Source organism: Capricornis sumatraensis, chromosome 11, assembly GCF_032405125.1.
Source record: "Capricornis sumatraensis isolate serow.1 chromosome 11, serow.2, whole genome shotgun sequence".
Classification (NCBI taxonomy): domain Eukaryota; kingdom Metazoa; phylum Chordata; class Mammalia; order Artiodactyla; family Bovidae; genus Capricornis; species Capricornis sumatraensis.
In genome coordinates, this window is record NC_091079.1 from 35,706,667 (window position 1) to 35,730,381 (window position 23,715).

Consider the following 23,715-nt stretch of genomic DNA (forward strand, 5'->3'; position numbering starts at 1 on the left):
TTGGCAAGGGGAAAAAAATCTCCAGAGATGCAATTTATAAATCAGATCACAATCCTTTGTTCCCTCTGAATGTTTCTGCTCAAAGCAAGTATTTCTGGGGTTCAATTTGCCAAAACTTATCTTCTTTATTGTAGTCACGTACTTTTTAAATGACCATCTGAAACACAACAAAGTCATCCAAGTATAGGGTCTATACTGAACTCTAAATTATAAACATAATTTAGGCTGTATTGGTATTCCTCTTACCAGAGCTGATTCACTTTCTCTCAGCATCTTCCAGGTCAGCTGAACCAGCTGGATACGTGGTATTTCCTGAGACTGATTCTCGAGGAAATGACTACAAGGGTCCCTCCAAAGCACAAGGCAGGGGATGTGAATGGAAGTTTCTTAGTAAGCAGAAAACACACCTAAGAGGAAAAGCTTGCACAGCCCTATTATAAGAAATGTGCTCCTTTTTACAACAGAACCATGGAGTATGTGAATGAGAACTATTGCTATATGCTGCTTTAATGCCAAACATCTTTTATTTGGAATTAGATGATGAAAGCCAAAGTTCCAAACACATCTTCAAGAAGGAAGACTGATCAATGCATTCTGAAGGAAGTTCCTGTCTACAACTGAGACAGCCTTGGGTATCCCAGATTATCAAGAGGGACACAAAATCTTCCAAACAAAATTAATTTAAGTCAATTTTATTTAAAAACATATAAATAGGCCAAAGAACACTTAAGCCTGAGAGGGCTGCAAACTTTTCTAAGAACATAATGGTCCCAAAAGACTAACATTTATTGCTGATTAAGCTCACAATGGCAGCCCTCTTCAAGCAGCAGCACAGTTACTAGCAAACATTTTACAGGCCTCTTTTGAGCATCAAAGATTCACAAAGCAATGGGCCACGGCCCTGCCCTCAGGGAGCTTACAGTGGAGCTGGAGAGACATGATACATCCAAAAGAGACACAGAGTCCACATATCAATATCATAACAAAAAGCAATCACTGGCCTAAGTCTTCATAGGTTTTAACAAATGAACAGTAGGAATATCTGAGCAACTACATCAAGTTTCAACCTGACATATCAAAAAAATGGTTTCTATTTATTCTTTTCAATTCAACTGAATTAAAAGGGGAAAGCATAATTCCAAGCCAAATGTACCATAATGTTTGCTGTCTCAGATGAAGGGGTAGATTGTTCAGGTTCTAGGGTTTCTCTACGGCACCACATCCAGAGATCAAGTTCAGTAGTTCTGGCTGCTAAACCGATGTACAAACTCAGACAGTGAGTAGACGGCTCCCCATCCTACCTCAGGATCCATGCTGATAAAATCATTCAGGTTCATCTTGGAATCTAAAAAATATATGAAAGAAATGTCCACTGCAGGCACAATTCTGGTTTAACAGCCCCAAAGACCAACAGTAGGGAAAATTATTCAAAGGTTTCATAAGGGATCAATATCATTCTGTGGTATTCTTACCTCAAATGTATAACCTCAACTGAATCATGAAAAACATCATACAAACCCAAACTGAGGGACACTATACACAGTCACTGATCAGTATCCTTCGAAAGGGTTGTTGTTTAGTTGCTAAGTTGTGTTTGACTCTTTCATGACCCCATGGACTTTGGCCCACCAGGCTCCTGTGGCCATGGGACTTCCCAGGCAAGAATACTGGAGTGGGAAGTTGCCATATCACGAGGGGATCTTTCCCACCCAGAGATCAAACCCACATCTTCTGCACTGGAAGAAAGATTCTTTACCGCTGAGCCACCAGGGAAGCCCCTTCAAAAGGGCAAAAGTGTAAAAGTAAAAGAAAAAAGAAATTGTCACAGATGAAGGAATGTGAGGAGACATGACAACTACATGTAATATCCTGGGTTAGATTCTGGACCAGAAAAAAGAAATTGGGGTAAAAGTCACAAACTATAAATAAGGTCTATAAGTGAACAGTACTGTGCTGATATTTTTGTACTGATTTATTATTTTCTTGCTTTAGACAATTACGCCATGGTTTTCTCAGATACCCTGGAATTTGAGTAAAAGGTACAAAGGAACTTTCTGCGCTTTTTTACCCAATTCTCTAGCAATCTGAAGTTATGTCAAAATAAAAAGTTAAATGAAACATGCACAAATAAACTGCTGATCTACTGGATAAAACGGCCAATTTACAGAAAAATTCAGAAGATAGAAGAGATACAATCTGCAAAACCAGACCTTTTCTCCGAGATTCATTGCTTCAACAAATAAATTACAAGGAAAAAAAGAGCTGGACTAGGAATCTCTACTTATTAAAAAAAGGCTCCACAGAGACATAACAACCAAGCACAAGGTAGGGGTTTTATTTGGATAATAATTCAAATAAATGTACTATAGGAAAAAGATTACAACTTTGAGATAACTGTGAATCTAAACACTGACTAGAGAGATAAATGCTGATTTTAAAGAACTGTTAAATTTTTTAGCTGTAATAATGACACTGTGGTCATACTTTAAATAAACTAATCCTTATATTTTAGAGATTCATACTGAAATATTTAGAGTTGAAAGTACCTAATATCTGGAATTCACTTCAACACAATACAAGAAGGGGGAAAGTGGATAGGCTATCAGCCGTGAGCTGATAACTGTTGAAAGTCTCATTTTCTGTCTAGTTTTGTTTACGATTTAAATTTTCCATACCATACATTTTTTAAAAGTGTGTACACATTTCTTCTTGTCCTCATTAAAGAATAGTTATAGAACTATACTCCTATCAAAAACCATCAGGAAAGCGGACAAAGAATATTCAGCAGCTCTTTCCACAAGCCAGACAACGGGCAACACGACGGACTGCTCAGAAAGCAGAAACAAGGGAGGGAGCCCTAGGACCCTCCAGTTCACTGCCCAGGGAGCATTTCCAGGCCACAGCACAGAAGGAGCAACACGAACAGCACGGGGGTTCTGCCCGTGGGAAAACAGAGACCTGAGTCCAGCAGGGCACAGTGGCTACGTGTTGGGGACAGAGTGTGGAAGAGGACGCAACTACGCAGACAGTGCTCTGGACTTCTGCAGAGGCGACTCAGCCTTTACCCTCAAGTCTGCCTAAGGACTGAACTCATGAAGCCAGGAAAGAAGCCCAGAAAGCAGCTGGTCTAAAAACTCCCAGAACTTCCATAGTCCCCACCAGCCAAGGGGGAGAGAATCCATAACACATGGGCATTTAACAGAACCCTCAAAAGGGTTACACCTGAGTAGCAGGGCTAAATGAGCGCAGGGTGAAAGGCTGCTGAGAATCTGCACTGCACGCTCAGTTGCTTCAGTCGTCTCCAACTCTGTGCGACCCCACGGACTGTAGCCCACCAGGCTCCTCTGTCCATGGGATTCTCCAGTCAAGAATACTGGAGTGGGTTGCCATTTCCTCCTCCAGGGGATCTTCTCGACCCCGGGATGGAACCCACGCCTCTTATGTCTCCTGCATTGGTAGGCGGGTTCTTTACTACTAGTCCCACCTGGGAAGCCCATACTGAAAGAGCAAGCCTTGAAAGGACCCACCTGACCCCTGTAATTTAACTGTAAGCTAGAACCGAATCCAATATTGTTTTTAAAAGTACCTCAAGATCTAGCAACTAACAATGTAAAATTCACAAAGTCCAGCACCCGACCAAATAACATGAATCACACAAAGAAACAGGAAAACGCGACTCAACATCAGGAACAAAATCCATCAACGAAAACAGACTGAAATGACAGAGATAACGCAACCAGCAGACAAGGATCAGCTATTATAAACACACTCTGTATATTCAAAAGGGTAGAGGAAAACGTGGGCACAACAGAGAGAAATGGGAGATATTAAATCAGCCTCAAGTGGAATTTTTAGAGATAAAAAAATAAAATATGTAAAATGAAAAAAAAATGCACTGGATGGGATTAACAGCAACTTAATGCAGCAGAAAAGATAAATGAATTTATAGACAAAATAATTATTCAAAATGAAACAGAAAAAGTCTGAAAAAAGTGATCATTGACTTAAGAGAATAAGAACGAGGCATCTAACATATGCGCAGGTGAAAGACAAGAATTTTTTTTAAAGGGGGAGATAGAGGTGGTGGTCAAAGGAAACATTTGAAGAAATAATGGCCAAATGTTTCCAAATTTGATGAAAACTACAAATCTACCAATCTAAGAATCTGAACAAACCTCATGTGGACTAAATCTAAAGAAAACTACAGTCCATCATAATTAAATTGCTGAAAATGGGAAATAAAGAGAAAAAAAATCTTAAAAAGCAGCCAGGAAAGGGGGGAAAGATACACTACATTTAGAGAAACAAATATAAGAACAGTTTCCTTGATCAGAAACTAAGCAAGCAGAAAACAAGAGACACCTTTAAAAAAGTGAAAGAAAAAACATGTAAAACTAGCGTATATTATCTAATAAATATATCTTTTCAAAAATGAAGACACTTGGGATACAGAACACTAGAAACAGAGTCTTACAACAAAAAAGGTAGATAATCACCAAAACCAGGACTTCTGTTGATGTGATCAGACAGCCAGGGATGAATAATGACCAAGTAATCCAAAATAAAGGAAAGACAGGCGCCTCCCAGGAAAGAAGGAGTAAAAGTTCTTGCTTACCTGGGGTAGATGTACTTACCTGACTTACTCCATGTAAGTCAGCTAAAATCTTTACCAAATGGCTAAAGGAAACCTCAAGTTCTGAAATACAGTGGTATTCATTTTCTAGGACTTTTTAATGCAATTAAATAAAAAATGATTATTATCTGCAGGCATTCAACACCTACCAGCGTTTAAAAATAAAATTAAAAAATTTTTAAAGATCAATATATAACAAATCAGCATTTGCCTGTATCTCCCTAAGAGGCACTATAACATTTCTATTTACATATAACACTGGTCCTCCAGCTAGGTTCAGATTAGCCAGTGTCACTATAACACACCATATGAGAACAAGAAAATGAAAGGACAGAGAGGCAGCAAAGGGCTTAGAAAGAGAAAGGGACGGTCATGGTGTACCCTATAGTTCAGTCCAAGACTTGGGAAAGGTCCTTAAAAACTGAGCCATTAAAGGCTAGTGCTGAAACTGAGCTTTAGGGCAAGGCTGCAAGACTGTGAATCTTGGTTTCCTTCTTATCGGAGATGGGCAAAAAAAAAGGAGAGGGTAGTTTCCTTCATTTAAAATACACTAAACGCTGAATTTAAAAGAGTGGGCCTGCAGACTCATGGCCACCAAAATTATTAAATGTTGGGGCCAAAATATAATGTGCAATGCATGAAATGTGATAAATTTTAAGCCCCTAAGGGCCAATCCCATAACTAAATGCAGTAAGGCTGCTATGAAAGTTACCTAAAACAGGCTTTAATTGCAAGTTTGATGTCTTCTTGAACCTCTTCTTCTTTTTTAACTTTTTTTTAAAATAAAGCAATATTAATTAGCTAAAAGTAATCCCCCCTTATCCTAACTAACTTCAAACACATTCCTCTGATAAATGGGGCTTCCCTGGTGGCTCAGCTGGTGAAGAATCCACCTGCATGCAGACCTGGGTTCGATCCCTAGGTCAGGAAGATCCCCTGGAGAAGGGAACGGCTACCCAATCCAATATTCTGGCCTGGAGAATTCCACGGACTGTACAGTCCATTGGGTTGCAAAGAGTCAGACATGACTGAGCTAAAAGTAATTCCCCCTTATCCTAGCTTTAAACACATTCCTTTGATAAATGGGGCTTCCCTGGTAGCTCAGCTGGTAAAGAATCCACCTGCAATGTAGGAGACCCCAGTTCCATTCCTGGGTCAGTTCAACTGATAAATAGAGGGCTTGAATTAATGGACTGACCACACAAGAAAACATGGCCACATGGTTAAATTACTACATGAGAAACCAGTATGTTTACCCCACACTTCAGAGCAGATTCCTTTGAGTTCCAACCTCAAGTTCAGGAGGCCCCCAGTGAGCTAGTTACACAGGGACAAAAAAGAGACATCCCCTCCCCTGCTCTTGAGCTCAGGGAGGTAACAGACCTGCCACCCTCCAGCTGTGCCTGGGGGCCAGGCAGAGGGTTGGACCTTCATGGACTCCAGTGTTCATGTCTGCCAAGTGAAGCGGAGATGAACATAAGATAGGAGGGGGCTGGCACAAAACAGCACCTCCTGGGAAGCAGTCACCAAAACCCAAAGGAACAAGTCAAAGAGCACAGGGGCTGACAAGCTTTACTGAAGGCTTACTGAAGGCTCAGCTCCTGCGGCAGTGCTCCTATGTGGAAGAGACACAGGGAGCCACACAGGCACTGTCCAGACCACACCCAGTAGGGTGTGTGAGATGAAAACAAGACCCACGAAGCCCTCTCTTGACCTAAGCTAGCCCAGTTCTGATGCTGAGCCTGGGAACCAGGTTGGTGGACCCGAAGCAATGCCAACATGAACTTTAAAAATCATGAGAGCTTTCCACAGAGAGCTGCAAAATCAGAGATAGAATCTTCCTTCAGTGTTCACTCCCTTCAAATATACCAAATACACTTTTTTACTTTCTTCCCTGCTGAACTCTGAACTCTAATGTTCGGTTTTTCTGGCCTCCTTTACAGCCTGCAGAGCATCTTGACTCAGACAGCATCATCCTCATCAGAGGATGGTTTTTACCAATTAATGGCAACCTTGTGAATTACTTCCCACCATAAATTCACCCAGGTGAATGCTAGACAACAGTAATATGATGAAGAACCCTTGATCTACTTAAGTCTCGAGAAATTATTAACTGGACTGATGCCTAAAAGCACATAAATGAGATGAGTGGGACAATAAAACTGGCTAGCTCTCACTGCCTTTCTAACGCAGATTTTATTACAGAGATTTCACAGGTCTCAAAGAGGCACCAGGGGATTCCCTTCACCATAACATGAAACCCCACCACGGGGAGGCTCTACAAGTCCCACGGTAAAGTGGCACGAACACACAGTTCTCCCCAAGTCTGGTGGACCAGAGACAGGGACAGCCAATATTCCGGCAACAGGGTTGTGGTTTGGCTCCCTGAAGCCTTTCCTCTCCCATGAAACCTTCCAATCCTGCTCTCTGAGCCTCCATTTCTGAGTCTGATAAATACACACAACTACATTCCCCCTCACCTCCTAACCACTCCGGGAGTCTTACCCAAATGACAGTGCACTTCCTGTCCTTGGTTAAGGGAACTCGCTCACCAACACACTGATGGGAAACCCCTCTGAGAGGGCGTCCCTGGCTCACCTCCAGTCTCGATGCAGGGATACGACGGGGGAGGCTCTCTCCAGTTCCCACTGGAGTCTTTCATGTGAGAGCGGTCAGAAGCAAAGTTCTTCAGATATGAGTCTGCACGGATCACTCTAAATTTCCTGCAAGTAAACCAACACTCATTTATGTAACAGTTGAAATTCTAACTCAGTTCTTACAGAGACTCATTTTCTATGACATGCACAAAACTAGGCACACATTTTTGTACTATTAGTGACAGGCAGACAGTTTAGTTGCTAAGTCGTGTCCGACTCTTGCAACCCCTTGGGCTGTAGCCCACCAGGTTCCTCTGTCCATGGAATTCTCCAGGCAAGAATACTGGAGTCAGTTGCCATTTCCTTCTACACTATTAGTGATACACAAACAGATATGTGGCTTTAACACCTGTTAAAGATGCCATGAGAAATGATCAGCTGACATTCCAAACTACAAAGCTGTGGAAATCTATCCAGTTGCCTTTACTTTCTCAATGAATATATCAAGGGCATAATTTTCAGGTGTTGGTATCATGAAAGTGTTAGTCACTCAGTCGTGTTGGACACTTTGTGACCCCATCGACTGTAGCCCGCCAGGCTCCTCTGTCCATGGGATTCTCCAGATAAGAATACTGGAGTGGGTCACCACTGCCTTCTCCAGGGAATCGTCCTGACCTAGGGATTGCACCTGGGTCTCCTGCATTGTAGGGAGATTCTTTACCATCTAACTACCAGGGAAGTCTATCATACTCCTCTCAATTTTGGCGTCATATGGCATCCAGCTCCCCCAACCCACCCCACCCCACCATCCACACACCCAAAAATAAGAGTATGAAGGACATTCCAAAACTGACTTGAAGAAAATGTTTTGGATCTCATCACACAAAGTTTTAAAGACTGCCAGCCTTTCATACGATGGACAACCTTCAAAACTTCAAAATATTTTGAATCTGCTGTGTAGTACATGACTCTCAAATATCAACTCAATGGTAAAGCCAAGACAAGCAACCTTTACAAAACCAACACAGAAACAAACACGCAAACAAAGTAACTGTATAATCATCAAATTCTAACTTCAGACAAGTAGGTAAACCCACCCTGAGTTTCCTCACCTTCTGAACTGTGGATGGATGTCCTCATCAGACTTAAAGGCATCTTCCACGTACGTGTCAAAGGGGCAGGGGAACGGCAGGACAGTGTCAAGGTCATAGATGAAGCTCTGTCCTCCACTTGAAACATGAAGCAAGACAACGTGGTAATCCTAGATGTAAAAGTTGCTGAAGTTAACCAGGTTACCTTATGATGGAGTATTCCAAGGTTATAGTAATAATGCCTATCTACCAGCAAAAACATACAAGGCTAATACAGCCCTCCTTAAAATAACAAAGCAAACACAAAACCCTGAAAACAGACCAGATGTCCAGTGACAGGGAACAGTTACATAAACAGTGGAAATGTTCATGTACATTAACTGTATACCTTCAACCCAGCAATTTTACCACTAGGAATTCATCTTAGAGAAACACTGCCATATGCAAGTAAAGGTATAAATTCAAAGAAAATCTCTGCAGTGCTGTTTTTAACTGTGAAGATTCAGAAACAATCAGAAGTCCACCAAGAGGGGAAAGGCTAACAAACCACGAGGCAGCCATAAAATGGGGTACTGTGCAGTTGCTAAAAAGACTTAGGTAAACTTTTGTGGAAATTGGATTAACTCCGTGTTACACAGTTGGATGTAAAAAGCAAATTGCAGATTATGTATTATACATTATTTTTTAAATTGATGTGTATATAAAGACAGATGTCTGTGTTCAGAAGTACACATGCATGCATATGAGTACCGAGAAAAAGTCTATAAGGATATCCTCCAAACCATTAACAAAGCAGAATGGCCTGAGGTCAGCCTGGAGAGGGAAAGAAGGACTTTAAAATGTTGTTGGGACTTCTCTGGTGGCCCAGTGACGAAGACTCTGAGCTCCCAATGCAGAGGGCCTGGGTTCAATCCCTGGTCAGGGACTGGACCCCACATGCCACAACTCAGAGTCCTCATGCTGCAATGAAGATGAAAGATCCCTCATGCTGCAACTAAGACCCAGCGCAGCTAAAGAAATAAATTTTTCTAATGTTGTTGCTACTGATTTTCAATCAGCCATGCCCTTATCCGTAGCCATTAAGGAAAAAGGACACAAAAAGCTTCTCCCGCACAGCTGGGTCCCAGCATGCATGTGAATTCTCACTCTCACCCCCAGGCACAGGGTACTGCTCAAGCCAGCTAAGAGCTAGAACGGATGTCAGGAAAATTTATCAATGGACATGAGGGCAGTCTGATGCTTAGAATGCCTCGGAAGAAAAACGCTCACAGAGAAAACAGCATTGTGAGATTAAAATGTCCAATCACATTAGTACAATGTTAGGAATACCATACGTTTCTAGTACTTCAGAGCTTACAAAGCACTTTCTCAAATGATGTTTCATTTGACCCTGTGAGGTAGGGGAAGACAATTAACTGAGACTGGAGACACTGCGCCATCAGAGCCCAAAGTGCTATCTTTGGCTCCAATTCTATCTTAGGAAAGCAGAAACAGCGTCAGAAATGAACGCTTCTCTCCTGTCCTCCCCTTAATGCATCCAGCCCTCCCCTATAACAGTCCGAGACTTTGGCCCCCTGGGCCTCTTCACGTTATTCCACTCCACCTGTGCTGCGTCTCCACCGCTCTCCCCCAGGTCATCACTGCAGCTCCAGCTCAAATGCTTTCCCCACCCAGGAGTCCACCTTCGATCTTCTCCCATCCCTGCCAGCAGCAGTCTCTGCCATATCCCAAATCGGGTTCTCTCCTGACATCTACTTTATGTTATGTTTTTTTTTTTAAATACATACTCCCAATTACTTGTGGGAAACTGTGCTATTAAAATACAGATACAGAGATGAGAAAGATAGGTCCAAATGTTCAAGAAGTTCCTGGAGAAGCGAGTGGGAAACCCAAGTCAGTGGTGGCAGAAGAGTGAAAGAATGAGGGAAGACAGGAGGCGGGAGAGCCTGCGGGTTAGGGCATGTGAGGCGGGATCACCCAGTTCAACTTCAGCCACGCCACCACTGGCCTCTGTTTCCTCTTCTGTATAATGGGGATAACTGTAGTGTTTGAAAGTGAAAGTTGTTCAGTTGTTGTGTCCAACTCTTTGAGACTCCATGGACTGCAGCCCGCCAGGCTCTTCTGTCCATAGGGATTCTCCAGGCCAGAATACTGGAGTGGGTAGCCATTCCCTTTTCCAGGGGATCTTCCCAACCCAGGGATCGAACTGGGGTCTCCTGCATTGCAGGTGGATTCTTTACCAGCTGAGCCACAAGGGAAGCCCAACTGTAGCAGTTTACCTCATAGTATTACTCACACTGTTACTGAGAGAATTAATGAGATTATTACGTAAATACTCAGCCTTCTTAAAAACCAACCAAAGTGGCAGGGGGGTCCCCACAAGGGGGATGGCAACCCAACTAATAAGGGGAGTTTCACTGAGGAAAGGCTGCATCTTGCCTAAAGAGGTGAGCATTCCAGAAAGAGGACACAGCTTGTGGAATGGCATAAACAGAGACTTCCTGGGCAGTCCAGTGCTTAGGACTCTGCTCTTCTACCACAGGGATCACAGGTTTGATCCCTGGTTGGGGAACTAAGATCCTGCAGGCTGCACGGCACAGCCAAAAAAATTAAAAAATAAAAAAAAGAAAGAAAAGGCATAAACAAGGAATATCCTTCTGGCTAGCTCAGGTCTATGTTCCTACATAGCAGATGGCCAGTGAACTCAAGGGAAAGCAGGCCACCTCCACGAGGAGAGGCAGAGATGGGGACCAAGGAGATAGACTTGAGAAGCAGCTTCACTCTCTGAGCCAGGTGAAGAGAGCTTGTCCAAAGGCCTGGGAAAGACACCGCAGGCTAGAGGCAGGAGCGCCCACTTAGAAAGTGACCTCTTCCTCGGGGGTTGGTCTCCACCGACTGAGGGAGGCTCACTCATCGCCTACAACAGAACAGCAGCGAGGCACAGATCAACTGCCAGAGGTGTATTCCACACAGGAAGTCTGTGGGGAGACTCCCTGAAACAGGATTTTCCACCGGGAGCTGCCATGAGCTGCTGTGTAAAGAGGGCACAACCACAGATCCTTTCCCTGAAAATTCCCTGAAGACCAGCAGCTGAGCGCGTCAGCAATGGGCATGATGCTAGGGCAGATGGACAGTCCACAGCTGCGGTTCTATCGCTCTGTTAACAAAAATCGCTAACACTTTCAGAGCACTGGTGCAGATACCACGGTGATGCTTCAAAAATGCATCATCTCCCTGAGGCCCCCGGTGACCAGAGAAGGATACCCAGGAAAGACGGTAACTAAGCCGTCCAGCTCACACAGCCCAGCAGAAGGGGGACTTGGGCTTAACCCCAAAATGCCTCACTCAGCCTGTGCTACCAACCCAATGCTGCTGGATTCAGGCTTCAGAGCAGCAAGTCTCCCGCTGGTGAAGGAAGCTAGAGTGTGAGCTCCATGAGGCCAAGCGTTTTAGTCTATCCTGTGCCTCGTATATAACAGGCATTCAATACATATATGTTATATAAATGAATGAAGCCAATTCAAACGATGTCTTATCCTAAATATGCATTGGAAACTTGATGTTTGTTACATTATCATGAATGGAGTTTTTCTTTTATCTCCATGTTTCTTAGCACAAACAATTCCATTCTTTGGGGCAGCAGGTTAAGGTGACATATGGATGTGTGTTGGAAAGGACCCCAATCTGCCACCTATCAGCCAGGTAACCCTGAGGTAGTCACTTTGCCTTTCTGGGCTTGTTTCTTCACCTGAAAAATGAAGGGGTTGGAATAGATCTGTGTTTTTCAAATGCCAGTCATGCTAAGAATTTTGCTAAGAACACAAATTCCTGAACCTTTAGATCAACTAGATTAGAAACCTTTTTTTTTTTTTTTTTTTGCCACATCAGGCAACAAGCAGGATCTTAATTCCTCAATCAGGGATTGAACTTAGGCTCTTGGTAGTGAAAGCCCTGAGTCCTAAACGCTGGAATTCCCACAAACCTGTATTTTTCACACAGTCTCTGGATAACTCTACTGTGCAGATGGACCAGATGCTGCTGAAGTTCCTTCCAGTGCTAAACAGACAAGCGTCTAGACAACAATTCTATCTGCTACATCAGCCATTTAAAATCACTTCTATAATAATTTCAAAATTAAAAGAAAACATGCCTGTCAGTGCTTCTGCCTTAGACCAAATAACATCTGTCATCCAAAGGTCAAATTATTAATAACTATCATAGTCTTTCTCTACTGCCCCATCATTTCTGCTTTACCAAAACACAAAGACCGCTCCTGGATTACAAGTACTGCTGTATCAGAGGCTGTCTGTGCTGAACATCTTACCCAGATGACAGGTCCATCTCCGGGTCTTGCCTGCTGCTTCCAGATAGGTATCTACAAATACAATACACTTCCTGAGTCAAGCTTTACAGAGCAAACACCACTCAATTCTTTTAGGCAATACACACATGGAAAATAAAATATTTCAAAACAACAAACAAGTCAGGTGGAAGAATGAACAGATAAGAAGAAATTCAAATCTTTCCAAGGGTCCTTAACGGTGAGGGAGCAATAATTCATTGTTAAGATGTTCTCTAGAGAGTAGAAAGAGACCCAAACTAGGGATCGGAAGTCCTGGCAGGTTCACCTCTTGCTCTCCCACTTAGTTATTCATGGGGCCTTCCCAAGTCTCTATTTCCTCATCTACAAAACGGAAACAGCTGTCTGGACCCTGACTATTTCACAAGGTATCCATTGGGATCAAATAACATGATGCCCACAAAAGTGCTTTATAAAATACGAAGAGCTCACTTTTTTTTTTAATACTTTATAGAAGTTTACTGTAGTTCCATAAAACACAGGAAAGAAACTTTTCCTTCAAACCTGAGTATATATGCTTCTAGTCTAAGCATTTTAAAAAGCTCTCACTTAATACCTAAAGAAAGGGGACTGAATTTGCATAAACATACCATCACATATTTCCCTACCTGCAAGTTAGGAACTAAACTCTTAACTACATCCTCGTAGGGAAAAAATCTGATTCAAAAACAAACTTTGAACTGTTGCCGTATTTTATAAAGCACCTTTTAGAACAAGCTAAACCCATCCTCTATTTAGCTTCGAATGTCATCCTGAATTTGTGTTCTTTCTGCATCACTCCCCAACTTACCATCTTCCTCTCATTAGATATGAAGACAGCATAACACTCTTCTAAAGGATACTGGTCATGGTTTTTGATGTATTCGCAGAGCTTCCAAATATTTTCTTCACTGGAATAAAATATTGTTTAAGCAATATAATTAAGCAAGAACACTCAGTTCTTGAGTGAACACTCAGTTCACTCAAATTTTAACAAAACACCAATTATTACATAAAAAAAAAGTTGGTAGAGACCTTAAACACCACCTCCTCCAAAAACTGGCTAACAATTGCACCTCCTCTGAAACAACCCCAGCAACAGCTGTTACCAACCTGAACTGTGCACGGACCCCTCTGCAGACACAGAGCTCACTGCCTCTGTCAGCAGTGTTAACACAAGGCATTCTAACTGCTCAAATGCTCCATCGATATTCTAAAAGTTCTGAGTCCAGGGACTTGAATTCCAGTTCAGCCACTTACAAGGTAGTAAGTTTTAGACACCTTGACCTCTCTTGAGTGTCTGCTTTTCTCCTCTGTAAAGTGGGCATAATCATATCATCAATACTCAATAAATCTTAACATTGGTTGGCTGCTCCCCTTTGGAAATGGCAGGATGGGTATTGTGTAGGAGGGCTCCTGATTGGAAAAGATCAGGACGGTTATGGGATATGTCCAGGAATTCTTCTGGAGGGAGCCTCTGGTGAATGGTATTCCCCAAGCCCCTCTGGTATGGAGGAGGGCCTCACTTTTAGAAAGCTCTTCCTCATGCTAAACTGGAATCCATCTTTCTTATACTGCTGCCCTAGATGAATCTCTCTTTTATGTGAGAGGCCTTCAGCTATTACGTAGCAATGGTAAGAACCACCGAAGTAAAGCAACGCCCAGTGCCTCAAACCAAGCCACACTGGCAGTCACACACACTCCAACATGGGCAAGCCCCAGCACTCCTGGCAGTATGCACAGCACAAGCTTTGGGTTCCTGTCTTCTTCTAATGGGGCACACAGCACCTTTGCTCAAAACGAGCTACGCCAATATTCCGCTCACACAAGTTGACTCAATTTGTCAAAACCTGAATCCCAGCCACCTACACCATGCGACCTGGAAACGGCACTGAGGACAGGCACAATTCTGTGGAGAGACACACGCTTCACTCAGCCTTGCCCTTGTCCACCTATCTCAACACTTCATGCAACCAGACTTAAGGTACCGAAGTTAACTGTTTATATTTTTCTCCCATGATTTTGTTTTCCCCTAGAATATCTAAGAAGTCTTATGGGGGGAAAAATGGTGGCAGAGATACCAACAGGAGAATGCTAATAATTCTATGGGATGTGCAGCACAGAGTAATAATAGGCGAACTGTTTCAATATGACATATAACATGCAGTAGCTAAAATTTTTTTAACCTGGATGTTCTCAAAGAGTTCTGAGAAGACATTTGTCTTTCCAATCTAGAGACATTCAGGAGCAGTGACTATCAACAACAGCCTGTGATGTACAAATCACTGTGCTAAGAGCTTGGAGTTCAGAACGACAAATCAGAGTTGCAGACGATGAGAGGAGCCACACACATCCATAAATAATCGAGTACCGCTGCTGCTGCTGCTGCTGAAGACCATAAAAGATGCATAGAGCAAGTACAGAGGAGGGAGTCATTCACTTTGAGGGATACAGGATGATGGAGGAACTAGGTCAGCAGGTTCTCCTTGTGTGTTCCCCTTTCCCCTCTCAAGAATGGAGAGTTAACCCCAGAAGTTCTCGAATCCATATGTACCATGAGTACTACTGGTTGGCTAAATACACATGTAGCTTGGACATACTTCGCTTATTACTTTTCAAATATGAGTGAATATTACACAGAGAAAAAAATTAAACCTAAGAGTTACTGAATTTGCAGTCCCTTTTAATCAACAATTTTGTCTTCAAGAGTACAACTAATATGAAGGAGGATTCATGAAATTTTTCATGCTAATTAAAAAAAAAAAGAGGGCCTCATCCTTGGAAATGCTGGGAGTCATCACTGGAATAGAAAGTGCCACAGATTAGGTGTGAGTCCTGCAACTCATTTAATTGGTTTAAAAAAATGGGGGGGGGTGTGATAACAATAATGCCCCAGGCTGTCAGCTGAGTATCTGGGTAGCAGAGATGCTAACAAAGCAGTATTGGGACTGGGATTCTGCAGGGGTGACTGGTGATGAGCTGATAGAGAGGCATGCAGATGGGGAGGATCCCTGGGACACAAGTGCTTAACAATTATTGGAAAAATCCGAAATGAGTACAACAGAATCAAAAACGCTTTGCAGGAGACTTCCCTGGTAGTCCAGTGGCTAAGACTCTGTGCTTCCAAAGTAAGGGGCCTGGGTTTCAGCCCTGGCCAGGGAACTAAATCACACATGCCGCAACTAAAGATCCCGCATGCTGCAACCAAGACCTGATGCAGCCAAATAAATAATTTTTTTAAAAATGCTTTGCAAACTGCACAAAACACAAATATTGGCTACCACTATTATCATTAAGCTTAAAAGCTAAGTGACATCTGACAGAAGCTAACAGAAGTCAAGAGGAGGCATTTATTCCAAGTTCGAAGAATCCGCAGGAGCAAACACAGAAAGGTGCACCAGCCTGATGCGTTCGGACAGGATGGAGCACTTGTTCGCCATCAGAGGTAATTTTGCCCCCTAAGGAACATTTGGCAATAGCTGGTGACATTTGGGATTCTGACAGATTGGGGGAGGATGGCCATCTAAAGGGGAGAGCCTGCCCTACAAAGAACAGATGCCCAAACAAAGAATCTCCATGCTCAAAATGTCAACAGAGGCAAGGCTGAGAAACCCTTGGGCAGAGCAGAGAAGCCAGGTTCACGAAGAGGTCGCAGGAACAGATGGTGACCAGATCTTTAGAGTGCTTGCTATACACAGGAGATAGACTTTATTGTCTAGGCCTGAGCTCCTGAAATTGGATCAATGGGCCAGACTCAGACTTCTCTACCGTGCAGCTCACACATCCAGGCTTTCTGGGGTTGGACTCTAAGATCTGCATATTCTATAAGCTCCAGGTGGTTCTCTGGTACATTCAAATTTAGACTGGCTTTGAGCAGTATGAAGCCAGCCGAAAATTAAAGACTTAATGGGCTATGGGAGAGCTAGGCAGAGATGCCTGTTAGGAAGGACCAGAACAGGCCCCAGTGGCCAGACCCAAGGAGGGACAGACCTATGGCTGAAGAGACCAGGAGGAGATGATCAACTGAACAGATATTCATCTCCTAGTATTCTTCCACTGAATCACTGCCCTCCTATTATGTCGGCCTCTCTGTCATTCCTCAAATATTCTTGCCCGCTTCCTTCTAAGAGTTCTGTACCTGCAGTCCCCCTGCCTGGAGAGATCTCCTGCCAACATCCACAAAGCTCCTGCCCTCTTTCTTCAGCTCTCTGTTCAAATGTCATTTTTTTCTGTTCAAATGTCAGTTTATCAACGTCTTTAAGTATCCTAATAATATGGTGAGTCACCATCTCTTATCTTGTTCTATTTTTCTCACAAAACTTAACACACCCAAGTGTGGTTAAACTTGCTTTTGTCTGCTTTTCCCCAACAAAAATGTAAGAACTATGAAATCTTATCAGGGAATATGTCTACGTTGTTCACTGCAGTATCCCTAGTGTCTAGGATTCTGCTTCACATCCTCCATAAACATTTACTGAATAAATGAATAAAACAATGAATGGATCTCAGAGACAAGAACTAAGAGGACTGAGGTGAGAGGAGGGGCAGAAATAAAGTGTAGAAGAAGTACCTACCCCAGAGGTTCCAAGTTCAGCACCACCACTTGCCAGATAAAGTCAAAGTCACTCAGTCCTGTCCGACTCTTTACGACCCTACCGTCCATGGGATTCTCCAGGCCAGAATACTGGAGTGGGTAGCCTCTCTCTTCTCCAGGGGATCTTCCCAACTCAGGGATCGAACCCAGGTCTCCTGCATTACACGTGGATTCTTTGCCACCTGAGCCACAAGGGAAGCCCTTGCTAGATGTGTGACCTTGGGCAAACTAAAGGCCTCCCTGTGGCTTAGTATTTTCATTAATAAAGGAAATGAGAAAAAGGATAATAATAGAACTATCTCCTAAGCCTGAAAGTACTTGGCACTGGGCCTGACATGCAGTCAGAGCTGAACAAACTCCAGCTCTTCCTAGCACTGATTTGGTGACCAGCTGAAGGAGGAAAGGCAGTCTCAGAGGACCCTGATGTTTCTTGTGCAGGACTGGAAGTCTCCATTCAAGCAAAGGAATGGTAGGCGTGGCAGTGATAATGCCGAAGATTAAGAGTTGTGATTCCACCACAGAAGTGGCCTAGGAAAGGGGCACAGTGTGCGGACTCTGTGTTCCCAATCTGCATTCCTTCACTCACAAGCTATGTTGTTGTTGTTCACTAAGTCGCTGACTACAGCCAGGCCTCCCCGTCCTTCACAAGTTATGCGGCCGTAGGCAAATTTCTTGCAACCCTCTGTGCTTCGACGTGCTCACCCTTAAAACGGGAGTTTTAACAGTACCTTCCTCCTAATGTAACTGTGGGGAGAAATGAATTCGTTTACTGAAACGTCTGGGAACAATGCTCGGCATATACTGAGTACCACGTGTAAACGTAATCACTATTATAATAACGACGTGGTGGTCTTTAAGCTCCTAGTTTCTGGTACAACGGAGCCTGAGTTGGAATCTTGGCTGCCTTTAATGAGTGACCTTGGGAATGTTATTGCAAAATCTCTGTTTTCATTCTCTTCCAAAATTAAAATGACCTTCACATCAGTGCGAAACCACTTTGGGCTTTAATTTAGTACAATAATTTTCAAAGGCTCTCTACCCTCCACCCTCCGCCTCCAACTCCCCTTTCAGGCGCCCCCAAGCACTGAGATCCCCTGAGAAAGGTCCAGGAGAAAAAGGCCAGGCAGAAGTAAACCACCAGCGACCTGACCCTTCCTGGCGGATACTACCCCCCTCCCCCAACACGCTCCAAATGCCCACACTCCACTCAAGACTCTAGGGCTGCCATTCCGGCTCCCTTCGCCCCTCAAACCGGAAAACCCTCCAGCCAGGCCCAGAGCGCCCCCGGGGAGGGGCCGAGAAGAGGCGGAGCCCGGCTGCGTCTCCACCGCCGAGTGGGCTAGGGAGACGCCGGGGCTACCCCCGCGCCCCCTCACCAGTAGCAGCTGTTGTAGACACAGGCGTCCCGCGGGGGGCTGGCCGGCTGGTAGTGGGCGGCTGCGGCGACCGGGGCGTCCCCTTCCATGGCTGGCCTGGGTACCGGCCAGAGGCGTACGGACCGGACCGGCCCCGCCGGCGGGCTTCGGAGGAGGAGCCGGCGCACCACACGCAGCGGTGGTTCGCTGGGCGGGCTGGGAGGAGCCCGAGGCTGCGGGTGGCGCCCCCGGGTGATGGGGCTTGGGGCAGGGTGGGCGGAGCCCGAGCGGCGGAAAGCGCAAGATCCCGCGCAGAAGCTCGAGATGCCGGTGGTAGGTTCCTGGAGGGTGGAGCTGGGAATGAAGAGTGTTGTCAGTGGCTTGACTCGGGCGGCCCTGGATTGGCTGGGCCGGTTCTGGTGGACGGAGCGTGGGCGGGGCGAGCGATGCAAAGTCCCGGCGCGGAAAGAGGTGGGCGGAGCTCGAGGCTCTCGGTAGCAGTGCCGTTGAGGGTGGAGTCTGAGAGACAGGGGCGGATCCTGGGTGGGTGAGCGGCGTGAGTTCATAGTGGGCGGAGCCAGGGACGTGGAGGATCTTGTGGTTCCCGGTTTGCGAAACCCCTCCAGGTGGGTGGGGTCGGGGGCCAGGGGCGGGGCCACGCGGCACGTGGTCCTAGAGCAGCAGTGTGCCAAGAGTGCTGGAGGCTTGGGAACAACGTGGTTTCGATCAGCGTGGGAAAAAAAAGAGGTCACCGGCTGGCCGCTTGAGAGGGGAGTCAAGGGAGGGCTTGGAGTTGGTAAAAGCTGCTTCGTGAGTCTCGGAGGAGTCTGACACCTTCTAACCCCTTGCCAGCTGCGGCCGATGAGATTGGGAAGACTCCACGTGTGCAAGTGAAATAAGAGGATCTTTTGTGTGAAAAAGGTTTATTTTTGAGAGGGGCGATGGGACGCGGAGAGCGAAGAGGATGATGGAATGATGGAGGGAGGTTCATTCCAAATATACTGACTCAAAAAGGTATATTGATTCTTTCATACAGTAAGTAAGAACAGTTTTGAAAGCCCTTTTAGTATTAATCATATATTTATTTGCCAGCAGTCTGGAAGGAAAGACACCAGATTGTTAAGTGTTTATCACTGGTGAATGAATGGCATGGAGGACTTTCACTTTAGATTTGTATCCTTCTGAATGTTTATATTTGCAAGGGACACATACAGCTGATCGGGTATTTTCCATTCTGAAAACCGAAATTGTTAGATTGGATTATAGACCATATATATAGACACAGTCTGATTCTCCCAGTCTCATGAGTTCTGAAGCCCAAAAGTCCTCAAGACTTTTAATATAAGTCGTGTCAGTTATCGATATATTACCTCTCAGGTCCAAATACATACTTCAACATAGACTCTATAATAAATAATGGAATTCCTTAAAGCATTTATCCTTTAAAATGAGTGGTGTTAAACCTTCTCTATTAAGTGCACTGAAAGAAGAAGCTTCCTGCGGTTTCTGGGAACCAACCAGGGTCAGGAGTGTGGTCTCAAAAACATCCTATAGGGTCTACAACAGCCACAGCCCCAAAATTGGTCCTTCTGTGACCTTACAGCTCTAGCCTTGCAATAACCTTTATGCAGCCCTCTTGACACAGAAACTAGAGCCCTGAGAGGGCTGCAGGCAACCACCTAGCAAGCCTTTCAGGGGGGCAGGGTGACACATTGAGCAGTCCTTCTGCTTCCATCTCTCCAATCCCCCAACGTGTAAAGGTCTTCTGTCCCTGCTGGTTCTCAGATTCCCATGGCTCCCCTCAAGGCTGGTTAGTGATCATCTTCCTCCATCCTTTTCTCTGTTGTTTGCCCAGCTACCCTGGACTGCTTCCAACCTGCTAAATGAGCAAATGTCTCTGCTATCTGGTAGCCAACCATCCTTTCTCCAACGTGATCCAGACCCCTCTCAAATTTGTCTTTGAGGATGCTCCCTCAGCCCGATACCATAGTTTTCCTTTTATCTCACATTTCACTTTTATCTTAGTTAATTCTTGACATCCACATCCCCTCTTTAACCTACCACGTGGTTTCTTCTGATTGGACCTAGACTGCTGCAGGATTCTGAAGGCAAACTAGTAGGTTCCGTTACTTACTAGTTGTATGACCTTGGGCAAAGTTACTTTACCTCTCTGTGACTCAGTGTCTTCATCTAAAATGAAGTTAATGATAATAACACCTACCTCAGAGGGTTGTTATGAGGATTGATTGAATTTATGTATATAAAGTAGAATGAATATGTACTGACACATAATGATGTGCTTAGTCACTCAGTCGTGTCCCACTTTTTGTGATCCCATGAAGTACAGCCCACCAGGCTTTTCCGGTCCATGGGGATTCTCCAGGCAAGAATACTGGAGTGGGTTGCCATGCCCTCCTCCAGGGATCTTCCCAACCCAGGGATCGAACCCAGGTCTCCCGTGTTGCAGGCTGATTCTTTACAGTCTGAGCCACCAGGGAAGCCCAACACATAATGATAAATGGTAGCAGTCATTTGTGGTATAGTTTCACTCCATTATCTCCAGTATATCCTAATTTCCATCACTGAGTGTCTTATTACTCAGATAAACCTTTGCAGAAGATTCATGTTCAGTTCAGTTCAGTTCAGTTCAGTTGCTCAGCCGTGTCCAACTCTTTGTGACCCATGAACCACAGCACTACAGGCCTCCTTGTCCATCACCAACTCCTGGAGTCTACCCAAACCCATGTCCACTGAGTCGGTGATACCATCCAACTATCTCATCCTCTGTCATCCCCTTCTCCTGCCCTCAATATTTCCCAGCATCAGGGTCTTTTCCAATGAGTCAACCCTTCGCATCAGGTGGCCAAAGTATTGGAGTTTCAGCTTTAGCATCAATCCTTCCAATGAACACCCAGGACTGATCTCCTTCAGGATGGACTGGTTGGATCTCCTTGCAGTCCAAGGGACTCTCAAGAGTCTTCTCCAACATCGCAGTTCAAAAGCATCAATTCTTCGACACTCAACTTCACAGTCTAAATCTCAAATCCATACCTGACTACTGGAAAAACCATAGCCTTGACTGGACGGACCTTTGTTGGCAAAGTAATGTCTCTGCTTTTGAATATGCTATCTAGGTTGGTCATAACTTTCCTTCCAAGGAGTAAGTGTCTTTTAATTTCATGGCTGCAATCACCATCTGCAGTGATTTTGGAGCCCCCCAAAATAAAGTCTGACACTGTTTCCACTGTTTCCCCATCTATTTCCCATGAAGTGATGGGACCAGATGCCATGATCTTAGTTTTCTGAATGTTGAACTTTAAGCCAACTTTTTCACTCTCCTCTTTCACTTTCATCAAGAGGCTTTTTAGTTCCTCTTCACTTTCTGCCATAAGGGTGGTGTCATCTGCATATCTGAAGTTATTGATATTTCTCCCAGCAATCTTGATTCCTGCTTGTGTTTCTTCCAGTCCAGCGTTTCTCATGATGTACTCTGCATAGAAGTTAAATAAGCAGGGTGACAATATACAGCCTTGACGGACTCCTTTTCCTATTTGGAACCAGTCTGTTGTTCCATGTCCAGTTCTAACTGTTGCTTCCTGACCTGCATACAGGTTTCTCAGGAGGTAGGTCAGGTGGTCTGGTATTCCCATCTCTTTCAGAATTTTCCACAGTTTATTGTGGTCCACACAGTCAAAGACTTTGGCATAGTCAGTAAAGCAGAAGTAGATGTTTTTCTGGAACTCTCTTGCTTTTTTGATGATCCAGCGGATGTTGGCAATTTGATCTCTGGTTCCTCTGCCTTTTCTAAAACCAGCTTGAACATCTGGAAGTTCACGGTTCCCGTATTGCTGAAGCCTATCTAACATGCACTCTCTCACTTTCCTTATTTTCAGCTTTTCCCAAAGAAAGTTCATTGCTGCCTTCCAATTCTGCACAGCTTTTTTTGTTTTGTTTTGCCACAACATTTTAGTCATATGTCTTTAATACTATTATCATGTGAAGTAACTTTACCTTTCTCAGCCTCTGCCATGAGCCGCACCGTGACATGGTCTTATCTTGAGACCTTACAAAATAATAGCTCCAGAGTCAGACAGACCAACTCAAATCCTTTCTCGGCTAACTGTCCTGTACGACCTTGGACAATTCACCAGTCTTCCTGTGTGTCAATTTTTTTTGTAAAATGAGAGTAATACAAGTAGGTGTCTACCTAACAAAGCTGTCATGAGCATTAAGTACACTAATCTGTGCAAAAAGCATAGTGCCTGGCACAACAGAGAAGTCCCCCATGTAGTAAACAACTACCAGGTTTTGCAACTATGATTATCATTATTATACTTCTTTGTGAACAAAGTGTAAGCACTGTGAATGGGATAAATCCCTATTGAATTAACGACTGTTTTGCTAAGATACAAGTGAGGTTACTGTCACAAACCCAAAAATGTGGTTTAGGGGAGATACAAATGCATTTCTTATATTACACCCTGGATGTTTACATTCCAGAGCTGATAGACTGTCTCCACCGTGTCTGTACCCAGGCGCCTGAGATCTGGATGGAAGGCCATATCTAGAATGTTGCCCTGCTTGCACACAGTTGAGAAAAATTGCTTCAGTCGTGCTTGACTTGGCGACCCTATGGATTGTAGCTCCCTTGGTTCCTCTGTTCAGGGGGTTCTCCAGGCAAGAATACTGGAGTGGGTTGCCATGCCGCCTCCAGGGGATCTTCCTAACCCGGGGATCAAACCCACATCACCTTTGTCTCCTGCATTGCAAGCAGATTCTTTACAGCTGAACCTAGTTAGAGAATGCTCACCACCAAATCTGTTGCAATTGCATTCTGGCCAGCAAAATCAGGAAAAAGGAGTAACAGAAGGTTTAAGAACAAAAATCCACAAAATGGTACATATCACTTCTGCTCACATTCCACTGTCTAAAAGATAATCACAAGGTCACATACACATGCAAGGGAGATTAGGAAATGTAGGGTTGATTCTGGGCAGCACAGGTAATAACAGTATCTCAAGCAAAAGGAAGGATGGATATTGAGAGTGTCAGAAGTCTCTGCTATAATGTGCTTTCTTTAAGCTACTAAACCTTTTCTTAGAAACA

At 44.3% G+C, this 23,715-nt stretch overlaps 1 protein-coding gene across 1 annotated transcript; it reads right to left on the reverse strand.

Moving 5' to 3' along the window:
- Positions 1-727: 727 nt before the first annotated feature.
- NTAQ1 (N-terminal glutamine amidase 1) lies at positions 728-18,758 on the reverse strand. The gene is made up of 6 exons (XM_068983888.1): positions 18,631-18,758; positions 13,472-13,571; positions 12,646-12,696; positions 8,343-8,491; positions 7,232-7,356; positions 728-1,345 (listed from the first exon to the last, which is right to left on the reverse strand). Exons 1-6 carry the CDS (start codon positions 18,717-18,719, stop codon positions 1,236-1,238), a joined length of 624 nt encoding a protein of 207 aa, XP_068839989.1. The 5' UTR covers positions 18,720-18,758; the 3' UTR covers positions 728-1,235.
- Positions 18,759-23,715: the final 4,957 nt, after the last annotated feature.